General features: G+C 36.6%; 1 protein-coding gene across 4 annotated transcripts in view; it reads right to left on the reverse strand.

Moving 5' to 3' along the window:
* ZNF277 (zinc finger protein 277) overlaps positions 1-26,190 on the reverse strand; it is a 113,124-nt gene that overhangs the window by 42,787 nt on the left and 44,147 nt on the right. For 2 of the 4 annotated variants that reach the window (XM_086692296.1, XM_086692303.1), the window contains exon 2: positions 3,057-3,258. In XM_086692296.1, the coding sequence (XP_086548422.1) occupies positions 3,057-3,258 (202 nt within the window). Of the gene's footprint in view, positions 1-3,056; positions 3,259-8,867; positions 9,077-26,190 lie in introns of all 4 variants that reach the window. The other 2 variants (XM_086692321.1, XM_086692311.1) reach the window with 2 other exon arrangements.

A 26,190-nucleotide genomic window follows, 5' to 3' on the forward strand; every position in this document is an offset into this window, starting at 1 on the left:
TTTTCTGATCAAGAAGATGTTAAATATATTTAACATTAAAATTTATAGCTTCTTTCTTGTAAAGCACAAAATAAGTCTATCTCATCTATTATTTATCATCTTTATTACTCATTGTACTCAGAAGAAACAATTCCTGGGAAGTTATATATGTGTATATACATATATACACACATATACATAAATACATATACATATATATGTAAATACACACACGCACACACACCAGTGACTTTTCTCAAGTTAGGAAAAAGTCCTATGTTAAGAAGATTCCAACTTAACTCTTATCACAAATAGTCAATGTTTACATTGTTTTGGAGAGGAATTTTTAGTTTCCCTAAATAGTAGCAGGGTATTATCTAAAGGAGACCGATATATTAAAAAATATTTAAAAGTAACAGAATTTATTTACATACATTCTTAGTCAATTTGAACTAACCACAAGAGTGAAACTTATTAGGAGGACGGCTGACAAGGAAAATTTAGGTTTCCAAATTTAAAGTACATGTTAACCACACACTTTATTTAGAAAGCACTTATATATATCAGCTATGTAGTTTTTCTTTTTCTATTTTTTTAAAGTTTATTTATTTTGAGAGAGAGAGACAAAGAGACGGGGGCGGGGGAGGGGCAGAGAGAAAAGGAGACTGAGAATGCCAAGCAGTCTCCATGGTGTCAGCATAGAGCCCAATGTGGGGCATGAACCCACGAACTGTGAGATCATGAACTGAGCCGAGAGCAAAAATTGGACACTTAACTGACGGAGCCACCCAGGCGCACCTGTATCTTTTGCTTTTTAATTAAAGCACCTACTTTATTGCATAACTGCGTTTAGAGGGCGACCGATTCCAACATTTAACTATTGACTTCTAACTCTGAGACCTAGTAAATAATTTGATTTTCCTGTCCACACACTGATGAGATTAGTATCAATGATACAAAAGAGAGATTAGTACAAATATAGTTACTTAGCTATCATACATAAGAACAAAGGGAAAATACAAACTCTGATTTAGATATTCCTCACAGATTTTAGGAGAAAGAAAACCTTAATGTTTCTCAATTATCACTGGTAGATCACCATATTTTTCTCCAATTCCTGGGGGAGAATTTGCATTTACATGATAAAGCGGAGTAAAAGAAGAGATGACATCAAAGAGAAGCTGAGTGGTTCAAGACTTAAAGATTATCTCAGGGCACCTGGTTGGCTCAGTTGGTTAAGAGTCCGACTCAAGATTTTGGCTCACTAAGCACCCCCACACTGGGTCAGCCCGGAGCTGCTGTCAGCTTGGGATTCTCTCTGTCCCTACTCTGCACTCAGGCATGCTCAAGCGCTTTCTCCCTCTCTCTTAAATAAATAAACACAAAAAGAGAGTATTTCATTTGATAGTCTTGACAATGGTTGCTTGATAAGAATTTGAAAATTTCTAGCCCAAACAGTATCTAAAACAAAATCAACAGATCTGACTACATACAACTAGATATCATATATATAAGGAAGCTCCAAGAATACTCCCAGGACACACACACACACACACACACACACACACACACACACAAAAGCACAAATATTTTAACTGAAAATAAAGATTAATGAATGAGAATGAGAAGAATGAAGTTCTTCCTCTGAAATTGTGTAATAATTAGTTTATTCAACCAGCTGGTGGCATATATCATGCACATAATTCCCCTTTGCTATTCTGTTCTATCTCTGCTTCCCGACCAGGTAACACCAAAATCTATTCAAAAATTGCAATGCTGAGTGGCCATAATAATGCAGAAGGTACTCGACAGACATTCTGTATTGGTGCCAGGCAATTGAGAGGAACATGAAAGGTTAGAGAACAACACCCCTGTGGGTCTTCTGGCTATTCCAACTGGAAAACAAACTTATTCTCAAAGTTTAGAAGTGTTAAGGATTCTAAATTAAATTTTCTCAAAAGTTTTATTTCGCAAATGATAATTAGAGTTTCAGAACAGCATAAATGCCTATTGAAAACTCAAGCTATAGTTGCAGAAAACTAACATTTCAAATATATCTTTTGTAATAAAAATAGAATAAAATTTTTGGCTACCATCTATTGGATATAAAAGATGTCTCAGGTACTAGTTGGTGCTATATGAAGCACCTGTTTTATGTAACACTCAACAATCTTATGTGAGTCAGCATTTTCCCCTTTTACTGATGAGGAAACTGATGCTTAGAGTAGTTAAGTAGTTTGCTGGACATCACATGGTTAGGAAGTCACCTAAGTCTGCGTTCAACTCTAGGCCTGCTTGGTTTCATAGTCCATTCTCAGTAATATAGGCTGCTGCTTTGTAAGACCCATCATAAGATAGAAACTGCTTGCTAGGAATGATGTGGTCCGGCAGATATAGAGTTCAGATGCAGAGATGTTACAACATCTGGGTTACTACAGTGTTTTGTAGAGAAATCAGGGCAGAATATCTAAAAATGGTTCCTGGCCAGCTATACCAAAATGTATGCTTTTAGTAATTGTACAAAACCAGTTAACTATCATGATAGCATGTACATGGAAAACGCTTCCAAATGTCAACTTGGACTTCCAAGTGTCAACTAATAACGGCATGAACAAAACTACTTCACTCCATTTGCTTAAGAAAAGGCATATCTCTTCTAAGAACTAGGAACTGGAAAAAAAATATGCTTATATTACTTGTCAGTTGGTATGGATATTCTAAGTCAGGTGCTCATAGATCAGAGTTTAGCTCACTTTGGGTCCTAGCTGTATAGGTGAGGTTCCTACATTTCCTTTGGTTTATTGAGTGACCTCCCCCCGCCCCTACTTTTTTCCTGGTTTTTGTCAGAAAACCAGAAAAATGCTCATCACAGCACTTAAGCTGAGAGTTCTTTGGACAATATCCTTTTGGCTTCGCAGGCTCCAACCAAGGATCCCTGTTCCCAACAATGCGTGAAAAAGAATATGAATTTTCACATTTGCACAAGAATAATTTTATATATAAGCTTATATATAAGTTATGTCTTTCCTTTATGGAATACTGAATTTAATTCTTTTATGGCCAAAACCAAAACTTACCTTTGGAAATCAGCAACCAACTTGACATCAGCTATGACCATCTTATGTTCAATAATCATGTGCTTCAGAAGTTTGTCTTGTTCATCCATAGGAAAATGTTCTTCACAGAAAATACAAGGCACAGATGGAGAACCTTCTAAAGCGGTGGTGCCACCTGGACTTTCTGGCAGGGAAAGCGGCTCCAGGATACAATCCTTACTGTCTGGGAGAGAGAAAAAGCAAAAGCAAGGAAAAAGAAAAAAAAAGAAAAGAAAAGAAAAGAAAAAAAAGAAAAAGCTGCAATCAGCTCTTTAGAAGGATGATTTCTTACCTCCTGCATTAAAAGGAAAAATCCACAGTGCCACAGTGCCAGAGAACAAGATATTTTATTATCATTTTAAGTAGATTCTGCAACCTAGAGGCAGGGAGTTGTGCAAAGCAGCTCCAACTCCCCATTTGCCGGCTTGAATGGGGGAAACCCATTTGTCAGAGCAGCTGTTCAGGCATTCTTGGACACTGGCCAGCGGCAGCAATTCCGGGGGTACTTGCAAGGGGAAGGCTGCAACATGCTGGGTTAAGGTTCTATGGCCCAATTGTGACCTATGGCTGATAGTCATCACACTATGGGAAGTAAATGGTATATTCTGAGGCTCCAGATGATACCAGGCCAGTCTTTTAAGCTGCTTCCTGTTGCACCTGCAAACTCTTTCCTGTTTGATTATCTGTCACGTGCAAAGAAGACAGCTCTCACATTGGGTTGACATAGCATGTGCTGGGTGGCCCAGGTGGTAATTTTTGATGTTGATTTATGTCTACCATTCGCCTGTTACACAATTATGTATCTTAATTCAAGTTCTTATGAACAAAGAGATGAATGATCATTTACTAGACATACACGGTAAACATTTTTTTCTGTGTATATTATTCATTTTCCTAACATCACCTATGGTATCTTTGAGAGTTGAGCTGTGTAAGATCTATAGCTCTGAACTCATGCCTCAAACCACTGCCAGGTGTGTCAGGAGCCCTCTTCAATGCTCCAGGGGGAAAGACTGGATCGGTCACCTTTAGCTGGCAATTGAGTAGTTAGTGACTGGGCAACTAGCATAAGACATTTAGCATCTGAGGAAGGGCAGGAAACCTTCATAAAGAAAGACAGTTATACCACAGAAAAGCCTTTGGAATTAGCTTACTATTAATTTTATTTCTTGTTTTTATCTTACTTTAACTTGTTTCTAACGGTCTTCTTAATTGCATAATTCACTGAATCAGTTAATGTTGCACTGCTGACCATGGTCTGAGAACTGGACAAGCATTCATTCACTCAACGAAAATCAGCTGAGTATCTACTGAGTGCCGGTCTTTTCTGCTTAACGTTGCATGACATGATTCTTATCATCAAGGCTAAAGTGATTGCAATTTGTTAGACGGTACAAATAAGTTTAAAGGATAAAGAGAGAGAGACAGAAAATGTATAGGGTCTATGGGAGCATGGGGACAGAAGAGTCAACTGAGCTGGAGTGGGAAGGTGTCCCAACGGACATGTCCTCTAATACATCACTCACAATACTCTGCTCATATTGAAGTATGCTAAATTAAATTTTTATGTTAGTTCCATAAAATTATTTAATACCAGAAGGGGCGCCTGGGTGGCGCAGTCGGTTAAGCGTCCGACTTCAGCCAGGTCACGATCTCGCGGTCAGTGAGTTCGAGCCCCGCGTCAGGCTCTGGGCTGATGGCTCAGAGCCTGGAGCCTGTTTCCGATTCTGTGTCTCCCTCTCTCTCTGCCCCTCCCCCGTTCATGCTCTGTCTCTCTCTGTCCCAAAAATAAATAAACGTTGAAAAAAAAAATTAAAAAAAAAAAAAATTATTTAATACCAGAAAAGGTGGAAATAGGGTATACATGACAACGGAGAGAATATTTAAAAACGTATAAGCACTTTAGAAGCACTATTAACAAAAGTGATGTTACCAACAATTATATTTATTAAATTTTTTTTTTCAATGTTTATTTATTTTTGGGACAGAGAGAGACAGAGCATGAACGGGGGAGGGGCAGAGAGAGAGGGAGACACAGAATCGGAAACAGGCTCCAGGCTCTGAGCCATCAGCCCAGAGCCCGACGCGGGGCTCGATCTCACGGACCGTGAGATCGTGACCTGGTTGAAGTCGGACGCTTAACCGACTGCGCCACCCAGGCGCCCCACAATTATATTTATTAAATTACATAATGGAAGCAAGGAGTTCTGAACTTCTACAGTTCTTCAGTTGTAGGTTATATCCTTCAGTTGTAGGTTAAATTCTGTAGGAACTTAACTCGCATGCTAAAAATAAGACAGGGAAAGAGAAATAGGTAATAAACAAATGAAACTCTGTATTTTACATCCACTAGAACAGGACAACAAAAGACAGCATATATTCTAAATTTTTTTTTTTCAACGTTTTTATTTATTTATGGGACAGACAGAGACAGAGCATGAACGGGGGAGGGGCAGAGAGAGAGGGAGACACAGAATCGGAAACAGGCTCCAGGCTCCGAGCCATCAGCCCAGAGCCTGACGCGGGGCTCGAACTCACAGACCGTGAGATCGTGACCTGGCTGAAGTCGGACGCTTAACCGACTGCGCCACCCAGGCGCCCCGTGGACAGCATATATTCTAAATAGAGGTACCATTAGTAAACATTACATACCATCTAGAAAATAACAGGTACTGTCTTACACCCTTCTCCCCGAATTTGAATGATATGTGTAAATTCATTTTGCCTGATTGCAGAAAACAATGTATTAATCATCACCGATAGCAAGAGCTAACATTACTAGGTATCTGATATTTGTAAACTACCCTAGCAAAGGGCTTCAGGGCATTTTCTCAATTAATTCTCACTACCTTATTCAGTTGGTACTATTATAACCCTCATTTTCCAGATCAGACTACTCGGAAAAGTTAAATCAAGTGGCCTAAACACACAGCAAGTTAAGCCTAAATTAAAACACGACATTATTCTGCCTCTAGTTCCAAAAGGCATTTTCCCCAAATCTGTGTTTTTCTGTAATGTGTATATTCAGTGCCTTTTTGAATTGGTACGTATTTATAAGTCACGCTGAATCTATGCATTCTGCCAGTGTCCTGCCGTGTCCCTGATACTAATTCCACCAGCAACTCTTACACAAATCTCAGTAGCCCACATCCTCCAAAAACCACTGGGTACAGTTTATCTCTGTCACTGTATTCTTTCCTAAAGTTTCACTACAAACTCTCTAATCTTCTTCCGAGGTTAATTCCTCCTCCCTTTTGTATGTTCAAGGCCCAGTTTCTCTTTCTTCAAATTATTTCTAAGAGAATGAAACTAAATGTTCATACATGGTAGAACCAAACAGCGTGTGGTTACTGTAAAGGCATACAGGAACAAAATCGTAAGTATGCAAATTTCATGTATGAGGAACCTGTGGTTTAGGAGATACTAAGTCATATCTGGGAACTCGAGTTACTATGTAATTCAGAGAATAAAAATTTTAATAGAACATTTTTGGACAAGATTTTAGTGTTCTGACTCCTTAATCATTTAGCATCATGTTCAAATTTATGACAGCAGTGATCAAAAGAAGTAGTTTGTTTACCTATGTCTTTCTTTCCCCACTTCAGACTGTTAATCACTGGAAGGCAAGATGAGTCCTGGTCATCTTTAATTACCTGGCATGCACACTGTGTTACTGCATCATGACTGCCACCGCCACTGTGGGTTAATTCTGTGCCAGGCACTGTTAAGCCCTTTACATGTACATTATTAACGCAATTAACGTTCACAATAACCCTATGACAGAGCTTCCATTTCTTTTCCTATTTTATAGTTGAGAAAACTGAGGCACTTAGAGACTAAGTGACTTTCCCCAGACAGCTAGTAAATGGTGGAGCGGGGATTTGAATCCAAGTGGTCTGGCTTAAGCATGAGCACTCTTACCCTACACATAACACTGAGGAAGTTGGACGTTTTCCTGTAGGAAGTAGAGCCACTCCTATGTTTACACTGATATGGGGAGAATGGGTTGTGAGACGTAAGTCTCGGGAGACTGGCAGTTGGGAGACTACTGCAGTGTCCAGGTTGGAGGCAGCCATGTTAGCAGTGCTTGGAGGGAATGGAGAGAGGGGAGGATGCAGAGATTGCAGCGACAGTTCTTGATTACTGGTTGGCCAGAGGGAGTGAAGAAGCCTGGGATGCCTTTTAAGATTCCGGCAGGGGAGGCTGTATGAATGACGGGCACCAATCACCACTTTAGGAATGCATGTGTAGAGGCACTTTTTTGTTCTGTGAGAAGGACAGATAATGAGTAAAGCTTTAGAAGAGCTCAGGTAATCTGCTCCAAAGTTAAACATTCCTGACATGGATTTTGGACAAGGGCAGGAGTGACTGGAGTCTCATGTGATGCATTTACGTTATTTTCTTTGTTTGCCAGCAACCATCCTCCCCCAGTCCTCTTGAGGGTTTGACTCACTCCATCTCTCCATGCCCAACAATAGCAAATATCCCTATTACAATTAATTATTTACATGTATATCTGTGCCCCTCGGGTAGTATGGTAACACCTCAGGTCAAGGACTAAATCTTGTTTTCATATCTCTGGTGTACACTATAGTCCCTGAAACGTACATGGTATTTGATATGTGCTTGAAAAAATGAATAAGACCAGAGATACCTAAAACTAGAGTTATACCTTTGACTCAGCTTTCAGGTAAGTTCTATTTCAGGGAACACCTGTGGCTGTCTGTATTTAGGGGAACTTCTTCTGCCTCAGATTGAGAGCAGTCCAGAATAATTCTAGCCAAATCTTTAGTACTGTGGGCCTTGGTATAATGAGCCCACTGGTAATAAATAATGATGTAAAAATTATACTAAATTCTAATAACAAGTATTACTGAGTGTAATAAAAGTATGTGAGGTTTATTTAGGGATTTTTAACTTCCTTTTTTATTTTTCACCAGTAAACAGAGACAAGTTGCATTTGGAACGCAGAGTAAGTTATACCACTCTGGCAGAGGATGTTTCTATAGCAAAGGCCTGAACTCAAGTATATATTTTACTTTAGAGCAATGGTTTCCAAATCTGGAGTGCTTTTTAAAAAGTAATGATTTCAAGGCCTTATTGTTAGACTGACGAAATACAACTTTTACTGAGCAGTAATTCCTAAACTCAAGTCTGGGGATCAATGGTTCAAGGAATGATTCCAAAGGGATTGTGGACATCCTGATCATACATTAGAGTATGGGTATTTTGAACTCACAGCAAGTCTGTAAATCAGGAATAGGGCCTGGTGGCAAAGCTTACTTGATAGCGTATTCTGTCCTAAAGAGAGCCTCTCAAACTCTAAGCACTGTGTCAGCATAAACAACTTAGTATGATTTGTCTAACAGGTTATTTCTAGCTGTCATCATAAGAATCATAGTTACACCTTACCATGTGGTAAAAAAATAAATACAGAAGTATAGATTTTTTTTTTTTTGCTACAGTGACCTTGAACTCGAAAAGGCAAAAGGAAATAAACTCTATCTAGCTCCTTTCAGCAAAGAGGCAAAGCATCTTGAAAATTCTGGCCCCATATCTGCTTCACACATTTGTTACAAATTAACAACAACAAATTATCTGCTCTAGTTCTCACTTTGAACAGCAACTCTGTTTAAATGAACTGTGAAAAATACCATCTCAAGAGAGCTGAATTTTTGAGGAGAACCTATGCTGATTGTGAACAATTTTATTGACTCTGGCTAAGATCCTCAAAGAACCACATTATTATTCTAAGATCATGCTTCTCAAACTTTTAACATGCTTATAATTCACCTGGAGACTTTGTTAAAGTGTAGATCCTGATTCAGGAGGTGTGGTGACCAGGGAAACATGCCAATCCAATCTCCTGTCGCTATGAGCATAATTGAAATATAGTCTCAGGTGCTGTGCTCTGAAATCCTACTTGCACTGAAGCCAAGCTTTCCACACGCTGCTCTCAGTAAATGATTAGAGCCAGCAGAAATGGTAACGCAGGCTCATTCCTGCGAGAGAGAGAATTTCACTGACATATGACAGTGGCTGAGGACTCTCAGCAGCTTGCCAGAAATGCGCTTACTTACAACTGTGTTGCCGTCTGAGACTCTACTCCACTGCCCTTCCTTCCCTCTTTCCTTCACAGGGGTCAGACCTACATTGCTACCTTCTCCAGCACTCTCTCCCTTTTCCGTCCTCTGGTGTCTTCTCCCCAAATCTCTTACATGTCAAATCCCATCTTGCTGTGTGCTTCTTGGAGGACATGAACTAACAAAGTAGGTCTAGGAGGTAAAAAGTCTTGAAATTCTGCATGTCTGAGTTTCCAGGTGATGTCAGTCTGCTTATCCACAATCATACTTTGAGTAGTAAGATTCTATTTAGGGAACAAACCAGTCATGAATTCATATTTTATCTAAGTGTTAAAATGACAACCCTAGACTTTATAGTGTATCATTCCTGCCAAATAGATAAAAGCTGCTGGTGCTTTGAAGGATAAAGAAGAAGCTTCTGAGGTTTCTGTCCTCCTTAAGTCAAATGAGAAAGAAAAGCCCATATCAACAAATAATTGATGAGCAGGCTTTCAGCCTTCCTTCATGGGGAATTGGAGAACACCTCACACATCACTCCTCCTTTAAGGAAGTACCCACACTTTGCTGTGTACACCACCATAATATCACTGCTAAAACCCTGAAAAAAATATAAAGTGGTAATTTGGTGATAAACTCGACCCAGATCAAATAAGTTTAGTTGTGACTCTTATCACACTCTGATAATCTAATTGATAATCATTATAAAAATTGGAATATGAAGATGGGCAGGGTTTTTGTAGTTTTTGTAGTTTTAACTTGCTATAAACAAGCTCCTAATTTAAAAAAAAAAAAAAACCAAACCCATTTCCTTTACAGTTGTCTTTTATTATATTAGTGTAATTTCTTTGATGATAGCTTTCTTTAGTATCTTATCAACTCTGGATATTTTCACGCCTGTTCTCTAAGCTTTTGATTAGAACAAACATCATATCTTTCCATAGGACTCCAATGCCTACTCAATGTCATTTATTGTATCTTAGTTTTATTCTGGAAGTAAAACTTAAGAAGTAACTTTTATTTCTAAGTTCTTGAGGGTACTTCTCACTTAAACTAAAAACATGGCTTTCTACTTCCTAAGTAAGTCTGTCCCTTAATTTCTAAGAGTGCGCCCCCTAACAGATGCATTTGGAAAATGGAAAAGATTGGTTTAGTCTTCTTAACCGCAATCTATCTCTAAAGCTCAGAGTAAGAACATAAGACCCTTATGTAAATACCCTTGGGCTAATAATTTATTATGTAAATTATTGTGGCCTGATATTTAAAAAATTAATTTACTATACAAGCACTAAGACTAGGGGAATACGGGAAAGGGAGATGAACTTAGGTGAGCATTGTTATACATTCTTGACACCACTGAGACTGCTGATGAAGGTGTGCTAAATTAGTACCCTCAAATATAGCTGGCAGGTTTGCCACAGCCTTTGGTATGGAAACAGGGTTATAAACACATTCAACCCTTAAACCTAATAAGCGCTTTGCCTAGAAATTTAAGGAGCTAATTTAACACAAGCAAAAAACTGTAAAAATGTTATTACAACATCACCTATAAAGCAAAGTAATAGAAACCACCTAGGCGTCATGCAAATGAAAAGCAGTTCTTTAAAATATGGCATGTATGTGCTGTGTATTATGCACGTGCTAAATGACAATTATGAAGACAATGGAGAAATATTGTAAAACATGTTTGAAATTTATTAAAAAGAGCTTAATCCACAATGAACTGCACACAATTCCTCACACACACACAAACATACATGTACATACACCCACATATAAGTACAAGGCTTGAAAGAAAATATACAAAAAGAAAAACTATGAGAGATTTTTCTCTACAACCAACTTTCCCTAACACTGAAAATTTTTGAAATAAAAAGCATGTCTTCTGACAAGTTCCTCAATGTGACTGTGACAGATAAAATTAAGAGAAAGAAATAAAGCAAGTATAATTTTATTTGGTTACTAAGTCTTGACATTTTAAGATGAAAAATTTTGATTACATTTATCATTTAAAAAGTGAGCACCTGCTATGCACAAAGTGTATGCTAGACACTATCAAAACTATAAAGATTATTAATATAGAATCCCTATCCTGAAGAAACTGTTAGTCTAGAGGAAAATATGAGACAACTATACAAATAATTATAATACTATTCAACATATGCAAAGTTGAGGGTTAAGGGATATGGAAGGAAAAAACCTCAAATCAGGAGAAATGAAAGAGAATCTTCATGGAGTCTTCTTGAAATGGTAAAGAACTCCAGCAAGTATATATATAGATAGTTAAAAAATCAAAATAGTCCAATTAGTGTTAGAGTCTAGGTAGGAAAAGGCAGCAAGAGTAGATGGATCACATGCTGGTGCACCTTAATGCTAGTCCAAAGATTTATATTTAAATTTGGAAGTGGTGAGGAGATTCAGAAGGTCTTTAATTAAGGAAGTAATATAACATATAAGGTCACAAAACAAATCTTAATAAAATAAAAATGCAACAAACTTACAGGATGCAACAAAAAAACAGGACTAATAGGGAAGCTTAGAGCGGCAAATAAGTTAAAAGGAAGAAAGACCTCATAAACAACCTAACTCTGTAACTCAAGGAATTACTCAAAGAAGAACTAAGCTCAATGGTAGCATAAGGGAGGAAATAATAAAGAAGGACAGAATGAAATAAAGAATAGAAAAAAATTAACAAAATTAAGAGTTGTTTTGAAAAAGTAAACAAAATTGACACACCTTTAGCTAGACTAAGAAAAAAAGAGAAAAGACTCAAAATCAGGTATGAAAGAAAGGGAAATTATAACTGATACCACAGAAATACAAGGATCACAAGAAATGGCCATGAATAATAATATGCCAGCAAATTGGATAACTTAGAAGAAATGGATAAATTCCTAGAAACATACAACCTGTCAAAACTGAACCATGAAGAAATAGAAAATCCGAATAGACTTATGAAGTGATTGAATCAGTAATAAAAAAAAACCTTCTAACAAAGAAAAGCTAAGGAACAGATAAATTCACAGGAGATTCTACCAAACATTTAAAAAAGATGTAGTGTTAATCCTTCTCCAAAACATAAAAGAGGAGGGAATACTCCCAAACCTGACCAAAATCAGACAAAGACATTACAAGAAAAATAAAATATCCCCAATGAATACACATGCAAAATCCTCAACAAAACACTATCCAAATTCAACAGTGCATTAAAAGGGTTATACACCATAACCAAGTGGGACTTAACCCTGGGAGGCAAGAATGGTTCAGTATATGAAAATCAAATCAATATGATACACCACATTAGCAGAATGAAAGATAAAAATCACATGATCATCTTAATAGATGAAGAAAAAGAATTGGACAAAATTCAACATCCTTTCATGATAAAAACACTCAACAAATTAGGAAAAGACAAACACTTCTCCAACATGAAGAAGGCTATATATGAAAAGCTCACAGTTAACAACATATTTGACTGTGAAAAACTGAAAACTTTCCCTCAAGATCAGTAAGAAGACAGGATGCTCACTTTTGCCACTTCCATTTAACAGAATACTGGATGTTCTAGCAAGAGTAATTAGGCAAGAAAAAATAAAAGGCATCCAAATCAGAGAAAAAGTAAAACTATCTGTTTGCAGATGTCATGATTTTATATATAGTCTACCAAAGATTTTACACACACACACACACACACACACACACACACACACACACCCCATTGCTTATAACTAATAAACAAATTCAGGCAAGTTGCAGGATACAAAATCTATAAGCAAATATCAATTGTGTTTCCTGAAGACACAGACTAGACATAATGCCAAGATGGAGGTATTCACTTCAAAAGAAACAACAAGAAGAGGTCACAGCCAGGGATCTAATCAAAACAGATATAAGTAATATGCCTGAACCAGAATTTAAAACAACAATCATTAAGATAGTAGCTGGGCTTGAGACTAGCATAGAAAACACCAGGGAGTCCCTTACCTCAGAGATTAAAGACCTAAAAACTAGTGAGGCTGAAATAAAAAATGCTGCAACAGAGATGTAAAACTGACTGGATGTAATGACCACAAAAATGGAAGAATGAGAGGAATGAATAAGTGATATAGAAGATAAGATTATAGAAAATAATGAAGCTGAAAAGAAGAGGGAAAGAAAAATACTGGATAACAGATGTAGACTTGGGGAACTCACTGACTCCATAAAGCATAATAATATTCATACCACAGTAGTCCTAGAAGAAGGGAACGAAAAGAGGGTAGAAGGTTTATTTGAGCAAATTATAGCTGAAAACTTCCCTAATCTGGGGAAGGAAACAAATATCCAAATCCAGGAGGGACAGAGAACTCCCACCACAATCAATAAAGCAGGCCAACAGCAAGACATATCATAGTAAAATTTGCAAAATACAGAGATAAGGAAAGAATTCTGAAAGCAGCAAGGAAAAAGAAATCCCTAACCTACAATGGAAGACAAAATAAGTATAGCAGCAGATCTGTCCGCAGAAACTTGGCAGGCCAGAAGGGAGTGGCATGATATATTCAACTTGCTAAATGGTAAAAGTATGCAGCCAAAAATACTTACTCCAGCAAGGCTGTTATTCAAAATAGAAGGAGAGATGAAGAGTTTCCCAAACAAACAAAAACCAAAGAAGTTCATGACCACTAAAGCAGCCCTTCAAGAAATATTAAAGGGGATTCATTGAGTGGAAAAGAAAGACTGAAAACAACAGACTAGAAAGGAACAGAGAAAATCTCCAGAAACACCAACTTTACAGGTAATACAATGACACTAAATTCATATCTATTAATTAATAAGCACCCTGAACGTAAATGGACTAAATGCTCCAATCAAAAGACACAGGGTATCAGAACGGATAAAAAAACCCCAAGATCCATGTATATGTTGTCTAGAAGAGACGCATTTTAGACCTAAAGACATCTGCATATTGAAAGTGAGGGGATGGAGAACCACTTATCATGCTAATGGACATCAAAAGAAAGCCAGAATAGCCATACTTAAATCAGACAAATTAGATTTTAAACCAAAGACTGTAACAAGAGATGAAGAAGGGCACTATAGCATAATAAAGGAGTCTATCCAACAAGAAGATCTAACAACTGTAAATATTTATGCCCCCAACGTGAAACACTCAAATAAATGTCAATTAATAACAACATAAAGAAACTCATCAATAACAACACAATTAACAGAGGGGACTTTAACACCCCACTTACAGTAATGGACAGACCATCTAAGCAGAAAATTGAAAGCAAACAATGGTTTTGAATGACATACTGAACCAGATGGACTTAACAGATATATTAAGAATATTTCATCCTAAAGCAGGAGAATACACATTCTTTCTGAGTGCACACGGAACATTCTCCAGAAGAGATCACACACTGGGTCAGGCCTCAACAAGTACAAAAACACTGGGATCATACCATATATACTTTCAGAAGACAATGCTATGAAACTTGAAATCAACCACAAGAAAAAAATTTGGAAAGATCACCAATACATGGAAGTTAAAGAACACCCTACTAAAGAATAGGATAATCAGGAAATTAAAGAAGAAATAAATACATCGAAGCAAATGAAAATGAAAACACGACAGTCTCTTACTTCAGAAGAGAGAAGTATACAGCAATACAGGTCTACCACAAGACTTTTTCACTTCAAATATACAACCTAACCTTACACCTAAAGGAGCTAGAAAAGGGACAGTAAATGAAGCCTAAGGCCAGCAGAAGGGAAATAAACATTAGAGGAGAAATAAATGCTATAGAAACAACAACAAAAAAACCCAGTAAAACAGATCAATGCAACTAGGAGCTTGTTCTTTGAAAGAATTAATAAATTGAAAACCCCCTAGCCAGATTTATCAACAAGAAAAAAGGACTCAAATAAAATCAAGAATGAAAGAGGAGAGATCACAACCAATACCACAGAAATACAAAGACTTGTAAGAGAAGGTTATGAAAAATTATATGTCAACAAATTGGGCAAACTGGAAGAAATAGATAAATTCCTAGAAAGATATAAAATACCCAAACTGGGGCGCCTGGGTGGCTTAGTCAGTTAACCGTCGGACTTCGGCTCAGGTCGTGATCTCACATTTGAGCCCTGCCTCAGGTTCTGTGCGGACAGCTCAGAGCCTGGAGCCTGCTTCAGATTCGGTGTCTCCTTCTCTCTCTGCTCATCCCCTATTCATGTTTGTCTCTCTCCCTCTCAAAAATAAATGAACATTAAAAAAATTAATAAAAAAATACCAAAATGTAAACAGGAAGAAATAGAAAATTTGAACAGACCCATAACCAGCAAAGAAATTAAATCAGTAAACAAAAATCTCCCAACAAACAGAAGTCCAGGGCCAGATGGCTTCCCAGGGGGAATTCTACCAAACTCTGAAAAAGAGTTAATGCTTATTCTTCTCAAACTGTTCCAAAAAAATAGAAATGGAAGGAAAGCTTCTAAACTTACCCTATGAAGCTAGCATTACCTTGATTCTAAAACCAAAGGCCCCACTAAAAAGGAGAATTATAGGCTAATATCCCTGATGAACATGGACACAAAAATTCTCAACAAGATACTAGCAAATTGAATCCAATAATACACTAAAAGACTTATTCACCACAATTAAGTGGGATTTATTCCTCGGCTGCAAGCATGGTTTGATATTTGCAAATCAATGTTATATATCACATTAATAAAAGAAAGGATAAGGACAATATGATCCTCTCAATAGATGAAGAAACAGCACTTGACAAAGTAGAGTACCCTTTCTTGGTAAAAATCCCCAACAAAGTAGGGATAGAGGGAACATACCTCAACATTATAAAGGCCATATGTGAAAGACCCACAGCTAATATCATCCTCAATGGGGAAAAAGAGAGCTTTTCTTCTATACTCAGGAACAAGACAGAGATGTTCACTCTCCACTGTTAATTTACCATAATACTGGAAGTCCTAGCCTCAGCAATCAGACAACAAAAAGAAATAAAAGGCATCCAAACTGGCAAGGAACAAGTCAAACTTTCACTGTTTGCAGGCGACATGATACTCTATGAAGAAAACATAAGAGTCCACCAAAAAATTGCTAGAACTGATATATGAATTCAGCAAAGTTTCAGGACACAAAATCAACATACAGAAATCTGTTGCATTATATACACCAATAATGAAACAGCAAAAAGAGAAATCGTAATTGATCCTATTGACAACTGAACCAAAACCCACAGAATACCTGGGAATAAACCTAACCAAAGAGGTAAAAGATCTGTAGTCTGAACACTATAGAACACTTATGAAAGAAACTGAAGAGGACACAAAGAAATGGAAAAACATTCCATGCTCATGGGCTGGAAAAATACTGTTAAAATGTTTGTACTCAACCAAAAGCATTCTACACATTTAATGCAATCCCTATCAAAATAACACCAGTATATTTCACAGAGCTAGAACAAAACAATCCTAAAATTTGTATGGAAACACAAAAGACCCCAAATAGCCAAAGCAATCTTGAAAAAGAAAAGGAAAGCTGGAGGCATCATAATTCCAGACCAAGCTATATTACAAAGTTGTAGTCATCAAGACAGTATGGTACTGGCAGAAAAACAGACACATAGATCAATGGAACAGAATAGAAAACCTAGAAATGGACCCACAACTATATGGTCAATAATCTTTGACAAAGCAGAAAAGAATTTCCAATGGAATAAAGGCAGTTTCTTCAACAGATGGTATTGGGAAAACTGGACATAACATACAAAAAAAAAAAAAAAAAAAAAAAAAAAAAGAACCTGGACCACTTTTTACACCATACACAAAATAAATTGAACATGGATGAAAGACCTAAATGTGGGACAGGAAACCACTGAAATCCTAGAGGAGAACACAGGCAGCAACGTCTTTGACCTCATCTGGAAGAACTTCTTACTAAACATGTCACTGGAGGCAAGGGAAACAAAAGCAGAAATGAACCACTGGGACTACATCAGGATAGAAAGCTTCTGCATAGGGAAGGAAACAAAAAACAAAACTAAAGGGAACCTATGGAATGAAAGAAGATATTTGCAAATGTAATATCTGACAAAGGGTTAGTACCTGAAATCTATACAGAACTCAGGAAACTCATAATAAGTAATCCAGTGAAGAAATGGGCAGAAGACATTAATAGACACTTTTCCAAAGAAGACATCCAGATAGCTAAGAGACGCATGAAAAGATGCTCCCTCATCATTAGGGAAATACGAATCAAAACCATGATGAGATACCACCTCACACCTGTCAGAATGGCTAAAATAAACAACTCAGGAAACAACAGATGTTGGCGAGGGTGTGGAGAAAGGGGAACCTTCTTGCACTGTTGGTGGGAATGCAAACTTGTGCAGCCATTCTGAAAAACAATATGGAGGTTTCTCAGAAAGTTAAAAATAGAACCACCCTATGACCCACTATTGCACTACCAGGTATTTCTCAAAAGGATACAAAGATACAGATTCAAAGGGGTACAGGCACCCCTATGTTTATAGCAGCATTATCAACAATAACCAAATTATGGAAAGAGCCCAAATATCTATCAACTGATGAATGGATAAGAAGATAAGGAAGATGTGTACACACACACACACACACACACACACACACACACACACACACACACGGAATATTACTTAGCCATCAAAAAGAATGAAATCTTGCCATTTCCAACAACATGGATGGAGCTACAGTGTATTATGCTACGTGAAATAAGTCAGAGAAAAACAATACCATATGACTTCACTTATATGTGGAATTTAAGAAACAAAACAGATGAACATAGGGGAAGGAAAAAAAGAGGGAGGCAAACCATAAGAGACTCTTAAAGACAGAGAACAAACCGAAGGTTGTTGGAAGGTAGGTGGGTGGGGGATGGGTTAAATGGGTGATGGGCAATAAGGAGGGCACTTGTGATAAGTACTGCGTGTTATATGTAAGTGATGAATACCTAAATTCTACTCCTGAAACCAAAAAAATAAAAAAATAAAAGACAAAATAAAATAAAAGTGACCTTTTAAACAAATTAACCAACGAACTTCATGAATGTTGGCCATGTTGACACTATAAGGAAGTATTTTTAAAGATCCTAATTTTTATATTTTCTCCATTACAAAAATATTTCTTAAAGTAAAAAAACTCAAAACTCACTTCCTCCAAGAAAATGGCTTAAAAAAAACAACAACACACGAGCAAGAGTTAAATTCCACAAACCTGTAGTTACTACAGCAGTCTATTTTATAAAGAAACCTACTCTGAAGTGACCAAAGCAGTACCATTTTAGGTACATAACTTAAAGAATAATAGTGATATTTACATAATGATCATTATTGTGCCTGAAAAATTAGCATTACGCTGGTTTAAATTATGTAAATTATAGATTATTTAGTTTGATCTTCCTAAAATTATGTAAACAAGGAGAAGCAGACATTATTATACATATTTCAAATTCAAAGAGGCTGACAATTAGAGGGAGGTTAGGACAAAGCTAATAGATTGGTGCCAGGATCAAAACTCAGATCTCCTGCTCTTGATCTAGGACTTGCCCACTACACACTCCTAACATTCCTGCATTAGCTATACACTTCACTCCTGCTTGAGAACTGTAAATACTCACTAGGGCACTAAGCCTCAGTTTTAATGATTAAGTTACAGAGGCCAAGAACTTTTCCGTTCCTATGTCCTAATTCTACCAACTTTCAATTGTGAAGAAGAGAGCCAATTGGCTATCCTCTCCTTGAATGCAAATATCTTACAGAGATTGGTCAAATTTTCTGCACAATCCACATCATATATAATAAACTTTCCTATAATGAAATAACTGGCACACTTGCTGATCATCTGAAATACACATTTCTGTTACATATTATAAAGATTAGTGATAGTACAACACAAAGCCAACTTATACTTTACTAGCTGAGAAGATATTAATGTGCATCAATAAACACTTTTTTAAACTGAAAATAATTCATATAAATAATAATTCATATTATTTATTATTTATTAATGGATGAATTAATTAATGAGGATAATATAATGAATGAAATATATCATGAATATAATAATTCATATAATTTATATATTATTTATTATTGAAAATAATTCATATAATTAAAAGCATAGGAAAAGTGATCACAGTAAGAAATTATGTTATTTACAATCTCATGGCTGGCCACATATTTGTAGCTTTTAAAAATTTCCCTTAGGTAATCCTGATTAACAGTGAAGATTGAAAATCAGGGCTCTAAGGCACACTGGTAAATGATTATGTTAATGGTAGAATTTCAGCTACTGTATGTAATCTTCAACCCTTTTACAACTTTATGAGTCTCTTCTTTAACTGCTAATATTTATGGAAGGGAGTATACCATATGCCTCTATTTTCCAAGTTGTATTTCACAAAATTTGACACATTTTTCTGCTCTCCTCCCCAAATCCCATGGTCAAATAAAAATCCTGTTTTGTTAAAAGAAAAAAAAAAAATCAGTTACGCTTCTACATACTAATTGTGAACCTTCTGAAAATGAAATTAATAAAATAGTTTCATTTAAAATAGTATCAAAAAGAGTAAAATATGTGGTGCATGGCTGGCTTAGTCATTAGAACATGTGCCTCTTAATCACAGGGTCATGAGTTCAAGCCCCAAGTTGGGTGTAGAGATTACTTAACAAAATAAAATATTAAAAAAAAAGCCAGTTAATAAAAAAGTAAAATACTTAGGAATAAACTTAAATGGGGCACCTGGGTGGCTCAGTGGGTTGGGCATCCTACTTTGGCTCAGGTCATGATCTCATGGCTCATGAGTTCAAGCCCCGTGTCAGGCTCTGTGCTGACAGCTTGGAGCCTGGAGCCTGTTCTGATTCTGTGTCTCCCTCTCTCTGCCCCTCCCCACCATGCTCTTTCTCTCTGTCTCTCAAAAATGAATAAACATTAAAACAAAATTAAAATACTTAACCAAAAAGGTAAAAGACTTGTACACTAAAATCTACAAAATAGTGATGAAAGAAATTGAGATACAAATAATTGGAAAGACAGCCTGTATTCATGGACTGGAAGGCTTAAAATATCAAAATGCCCACATTACCCAAAGCAATCTACAGATTCAATACAATCTCTACTATCAAAACCCCAAAGGGATTTTTTCAGGAATAGAAAAAACAATCCTAAAATTCATATGGAGCCACAAAGGACTCTGAATAGCCAAAACAATTTTGAGAAACAAAGAGAAACAAAGCTAGAGGCATCACACTTCCTGACTGCAAAACATAACACAAAGCTATAGCAAACAAAACAGATGGTACTGGCATAGAGACAGATATACAGAGATCAAAGAACAGAACAGATAGCCCAGAACTAAACCCACACATACACAGTTAAATGATCTTTGACAAAGATGCCAAGACTACACAATAGGGGAAGAAGGATAGTATCTTTAACAATCACTTGTTAAAGAACACCAATGTTGTGTAAACTGGATATTTACAAGCAAAAGAATGAAATTTGATCTTACCTGATAGCACACAGAAAAATCAACTCAAAATGGATTGAAGACTTAAATGTAGGACTTGAAACTATGAAAGTCCTAGAAGAAAACATAGGGAAAACCTTCATAATAACATTGGTCTTGGTAATGGTTTCTCGATACAATAAAAAGTCCAGTCAACAAAAGACACAATAGGCAAGTAGGATTACATCAAACTAAAAAGCTTCTGCATAGCAAAGGAAACAATCAACAAAATAATCTACAGAATGGAAGACAACACTTGCAAACCATTAATCTGATAGGGGGTTAAGAATCAAAATATGTAAGGAACTCATACAACTTAACAGCAAAAACAAATAACCAGATTAAAACAATGAGTAAAGGACCTGAACCGACATTTATCCAAAGACATACAAACAGCCAACAGTATATGAAAAGTGCTCACTACCATTACTCAGGGAAATGCAAATCAAAACCACAATGAGGTATCACCTTATAGCTGTTAGAATGGCTATTACCAAGAAGACAAAAGATAAGAGTTGTCAAGGGTGTGGAGAAAAGGGAACCCTGTACACTGCTGGTGGGAATGTAAATTAGTACAGTCATTATGGAAAACAGGGTGGAGGTTCCCACAAAAATTAAAACTAGAACTACTACATGATCCAGCAATTCCACTTCAGGGTATTTATCCAAGAGAATTGAATTTGCACTCCCATGTTTATTAAAATATTATTCACAGTAGCCGAGAGGTGGAAACAACCTACAGGCCCATGAATGTATAAAGAAAATGTGGTATTGATATATAATGGAACATTATTCAGCCTTAAAAAAGGAGATTCTGTCATATGCCACAACACAGATAAACCTGGTGGACATTATGCTAGGTCAAATAAGCTAGTCACAAAAGGACAAATGCTGTATGATTCCACCTATGTGAGGTATCTAAAGTAGTTGAATTCATATAAGCAGAAGATAGAATGCTGGCTGTCAGGGGCTGGGGGAGGAGAAAATGGGGTGTAACTGTTCAATTGAGTACAGAGTTTTAGTCACACAAGGTAAAAAAGTTCTAGAGATCTGCTTTACAGCAATGTACACATACTTAAAAAATACTATGTATTTGGTTCCATTAACTCCTATTAACCAGTTCTGGACAAGTTACCGAACCTCTCCTACCCTGTTTCCATAAAATGGATTAACCATAATGCTCACCGATAGAACTGTTATGAGGAGTAATTGAGGAAATTAATGTAAAGCACAGGGATATGATCAGCGAAGGTTAGTTCCTACTGTTACTATTGATAATAGGTATGGCTATAAGTTTAAGTATGGGCCTTATCTGCGTCCATGTGTATTAGAAGTTCCTAGGGATTAACTCAGAATATACATTTTATGGCCCTCACATAGACCTAAAGGATCAAATCATAGGAGAGTGGGGCACACGTTTTTTTTTTTTTTTTTAATTTTTTTTTTTTAATGTTTATTTATTTTTGAGACAGAGACAGACAGAGCATGAACAGGGGAGGGTCAGAGAGAGAAGGAGGCACAGAATCTGAAACAGGCTCCAGGCTCTGAGCTGTCAGCACAGAGCCCGACGCGGGGCTCAAACTCACGGAGTGTGTGAGATTGTGACCTGAGCAGAAGTCGGCCGCCCAACCGACTGAGCCACCCAGGCGCCCCAGGGGCACACGTTTTTCAAACACAAGCTCACTTCCTAACTATTTACTTTTAGGTCGTGATTATATTGTTGACATTCAGAGGCTTTTGCATTCTCTTGATCACTTTGTTATTTCTGTAGCACATTATAATAAAAGAAAATACAATGAGATTTTTAATAAAGAGATAAGGGAAGTTGCAGAAATTTTTACTGATAGCCTGAGTTTTCTGAACATGGAGATCTCTGGCCATACTGAAAGGCAAGAGCGTAGGGAAAAGTGTAAAAGATTAAGAACTACTACTATGGAAAAGGCAGTGTAGACACAAGATTAAAAAAAATGACAGTAGACAGTCCTGAAGGCCCAGATGAGGTTAGCTAGCTGCCTTTGAGACACATATATGTTTCAGGAAAAGATTTGTGTTCTATGCCTAAAAGCGGCTGATTTTTCTTATAATATGTATGTTCTGGGTTGTCAAATCATGCGGCTCTACAAACACATACACATATATACATAATGGTAAGATTCTTAAGTAGAATATTTTAGATACATCTAACCCCGTGCTGTCCAAAGAACTTTCTGAGATGAAGGAAATATTCTATATCTTCTCTGTCTAATATGGTAGCCTTTAGCCACATGTTGCTATTGAGTATTGAAAATGTGGACAGTGAGACTGAGGAACTTTAATTTTGTTTAGTTTTAAGTTAAATTGCTGTAAGTGATTATTGCCTATCATATCAGACAGAGCAGATCTAATTAGTGCCAAGTTCTTACTGTTGGGTCCATAAGCACCTAGGTGATTCAAAGACTCAGGTCTGTGGAGTTCAATGTAAAACTGTATTCAAAATTATATGTATGTGAATTTTTCTGGGAAGGCCTTTTGATTTAATAGATTCTTAAAGAATTCTGGGGACTCCAAACAAGTTTAAAAACCACATATCCTGTCAATATATTTCTATCGTTTAGTCTAACATTTTTATTTATGATGTGTGTGTGAATAGTCTCCTTATGTTGGGATTTCAAACAATTAAATAACTAACTAAACCACAATTCTGCAGCAGGATTTAAATTATCTCACTTTGTAGTCAGAGCAGAAGGAGAAAGCCTGAAGGCAGAACAGGCATAATTATATACGGTATAATATAGAAACTACAGCCAAATTCCCTGGGAAAACTAGTTTTTAAAGCTGGTTATCATAGTGCCTAAAATCTCCACCATTAAAGTTAACCCTCTGGACTATGTGTTTCTGGAAGTAAAATGTTACCTTTTACATAAATACAGGAATTTACTACCAACTGACAACAGTCATTATGGGATTCTTTATCGACGGGGATACATATTCCAGGAAGTCTCTAATAGGACCAGATTACTACATCTTGTCTACAGTAAAGATTTGAGAAAAGGCAGCATGTTTTTCACATAGAATCAGGATTAACACCTCTCTTGCTCCTCAAAGATTTCTTTTTACATTCTTATTCTATGAAGAAAAAGTGTCTTAGGTGTTAAGCTCTATAGCATATTCTATCACCTAATTATTTCTAATGAAACAGGTATGTTCAGTTTATACACAACCATAATCAACAGCAAAGATGAGTCAGAAAAAGACTGGATGATAATATGCGGCAACCAGCCCACTGTAATGTTAGAGCTGTTACCACATCCAGTCTTTCTAGAAATACTCAGAAATTGCTTTCTCATACATCTTCAAAGCACTATCAAATCCCCCCAGGATGGGCTTAGAGGTTGATTATTTGTAAATCTACTCTTTTTGTCTAGAAAATTCTCAATTAGTTTAGGAGCTACTAAAATATGTAGCTTAGGAACAAACCATAGTAGACTAGAGGTTGTAGAAATAGTTTGATTTCTAGTCTTACTATGGCTAATGAGAGAATACTGATTAAGCTCCTTTTCTTTATTATACTATAAAAACACTGCAGAGAAATTTTGGCTGCTGCCTCCCTTCCACGCTGCATTTCTCACTTTCAAAACTACCTAATAGTGAAAATGTGGTGATTTTCCTCTCAAGCAACTTTGGTGCAAAACTGGGAAACTAAACGGTATACTGGTTTCATCTCTTGGCTATAGGTTACATGTTTCTGGATTATACATGATACCTTCTTATCTACTCCATAAAGAGGAATTAGCAATGTCTACTTTAATAATGCAGTAGTAACAATGTTACTTATTACTTGAAATGTTTCCAAATAGCAGCAGCTGTTTGAAATATTATAAATTCATGACATTTTAGGAGGAAATAATCCTAGGAAGATAAAGCAAATGGATAAAAATAAAGCCTTCCTTATTAATATGATAAATGATTAGTTTGTAGATTTAAATCAGACAAGATTTCTACTGTTAAAAATATCTTTCAAACATACATGGCTAAGTATTCAGTTCTGAAATATTTTAACTCTAATGTTTACTGCTAATGAGAGATTTAGAATCCAAAAGGAGTTGGAACGGAGGATAAATGACTATACTTTGCTATATGATTACTTTAAATATTTCTTCACACCTTCTACTACTTCTGTACATTATCAAAGATATTCTAGAGTATTTAAATATAAAGCTACTACAAATTCTTAGTTGATAGGGATAGGACCAGGAATGCTGGGATTCTAAGTGGAATTCAATGAAATATGTAAATATATTTCATTCTAAGAAGTAATGGAAACAAATGGGAACTAAGTCCTCAATTTTATCCCCTTTCACCAGCAGAAGACAGTAGTCAGGGGTCAGACACTAGGCATTTGGTAATCTAAATATGGAAATAAACAAAAAAAGTCATTAACATTCTGACCTCAGTTAAAGGTAAATTTGATTAACAAGAATGACTTATTGCAAACAATGCTGGTGATCCTGACAGGAGGGCCAGTGTAACAAAGACATTGTCAATGTCAAACAAAAGTCTTTTTGTCAGGAATGAAGAAAGGACAAATTGGTGAATGCTTGTTTGCTTATTTATTTACTTTAATGTTTATTTATTTATTTTGAGAGAGAGGAAGAGAGAGAGAGAGCACACGAAGGGGAGGGGCAGAGAGAGAGGGAGAGAAAGAAAGAATCCTAAGCAGGCTCTGCATTGCCAGCACAGAGCCTTGATGGCAGGCTTGATCCCATGAAGTGGAGATCATGACTTGAGCCAAAATCAAGCACCCTTGGTGAATGCTCTTATGTACTGAGATCTCGGGGGGGTGGGGGGTGGGGACATGGAATGAAGGAAGTACAGACTCTGGACTGAGAACGATTTGACTGGTGGGACACTTGGGTAGCTCAGTCAGTTAAGCATCAGACTTTTGATTTCGGCTCAGGTCACCATCTCATGCTTTATGGGATGGAGCCCTGTGACAAAGCAGAGCCTGCTTGGGATTCTCTTTCTCTCTCTTTTTCTCTCTCTCTCTCTGCCCCTTCCCTGCTTGTGCTCTCTCTCAAAAAAAACAAATAAACATAAAAAAAAATCTGACTGGATATTGGCCTGACTTATGCCAATAATAACAACAAACTGTCTCTAAATAAGTGGTGGCCAGGAGAAATTTCACAGTGCATCCATAGAGGTTGGGTTTAACCCACTTTAACTGATTTGATTTGACAGGCAATTACTTTGGAATTAGTATTCTAGTCAATATTTTAATGAAATGGGTTGGCAACTTGAAAACCATAAATCACCTATCTGATATTTCCTAATAAGTATAATTAGTGTTTCTGATAGAACCATAAATTTCTGATTTGTGAGACTAATATAGCTATCTCTCTACTTACAAACTTAAATAGCTATGTCATCTTTTTATTTTAGTATTTGATGTCTTAATTTATCAATTAAACATTTTTTAATAAATTGTTTTCATGAAAAAGGTTAAGAATGA

Source organism: Puma concolor, chromosome A2 (assembly GCF_028749965.1).
Source record: "Puma concolor isolate L17-30 chromosome A2, mPumCon1.1.hap2, whole genome shotgun sequence".
NCBI classification, from domain to species: Eukaryota; Metazoa; Chordata; class Mammalia; order Carnivora; family Felidae; genus Puma; species Puma concolor.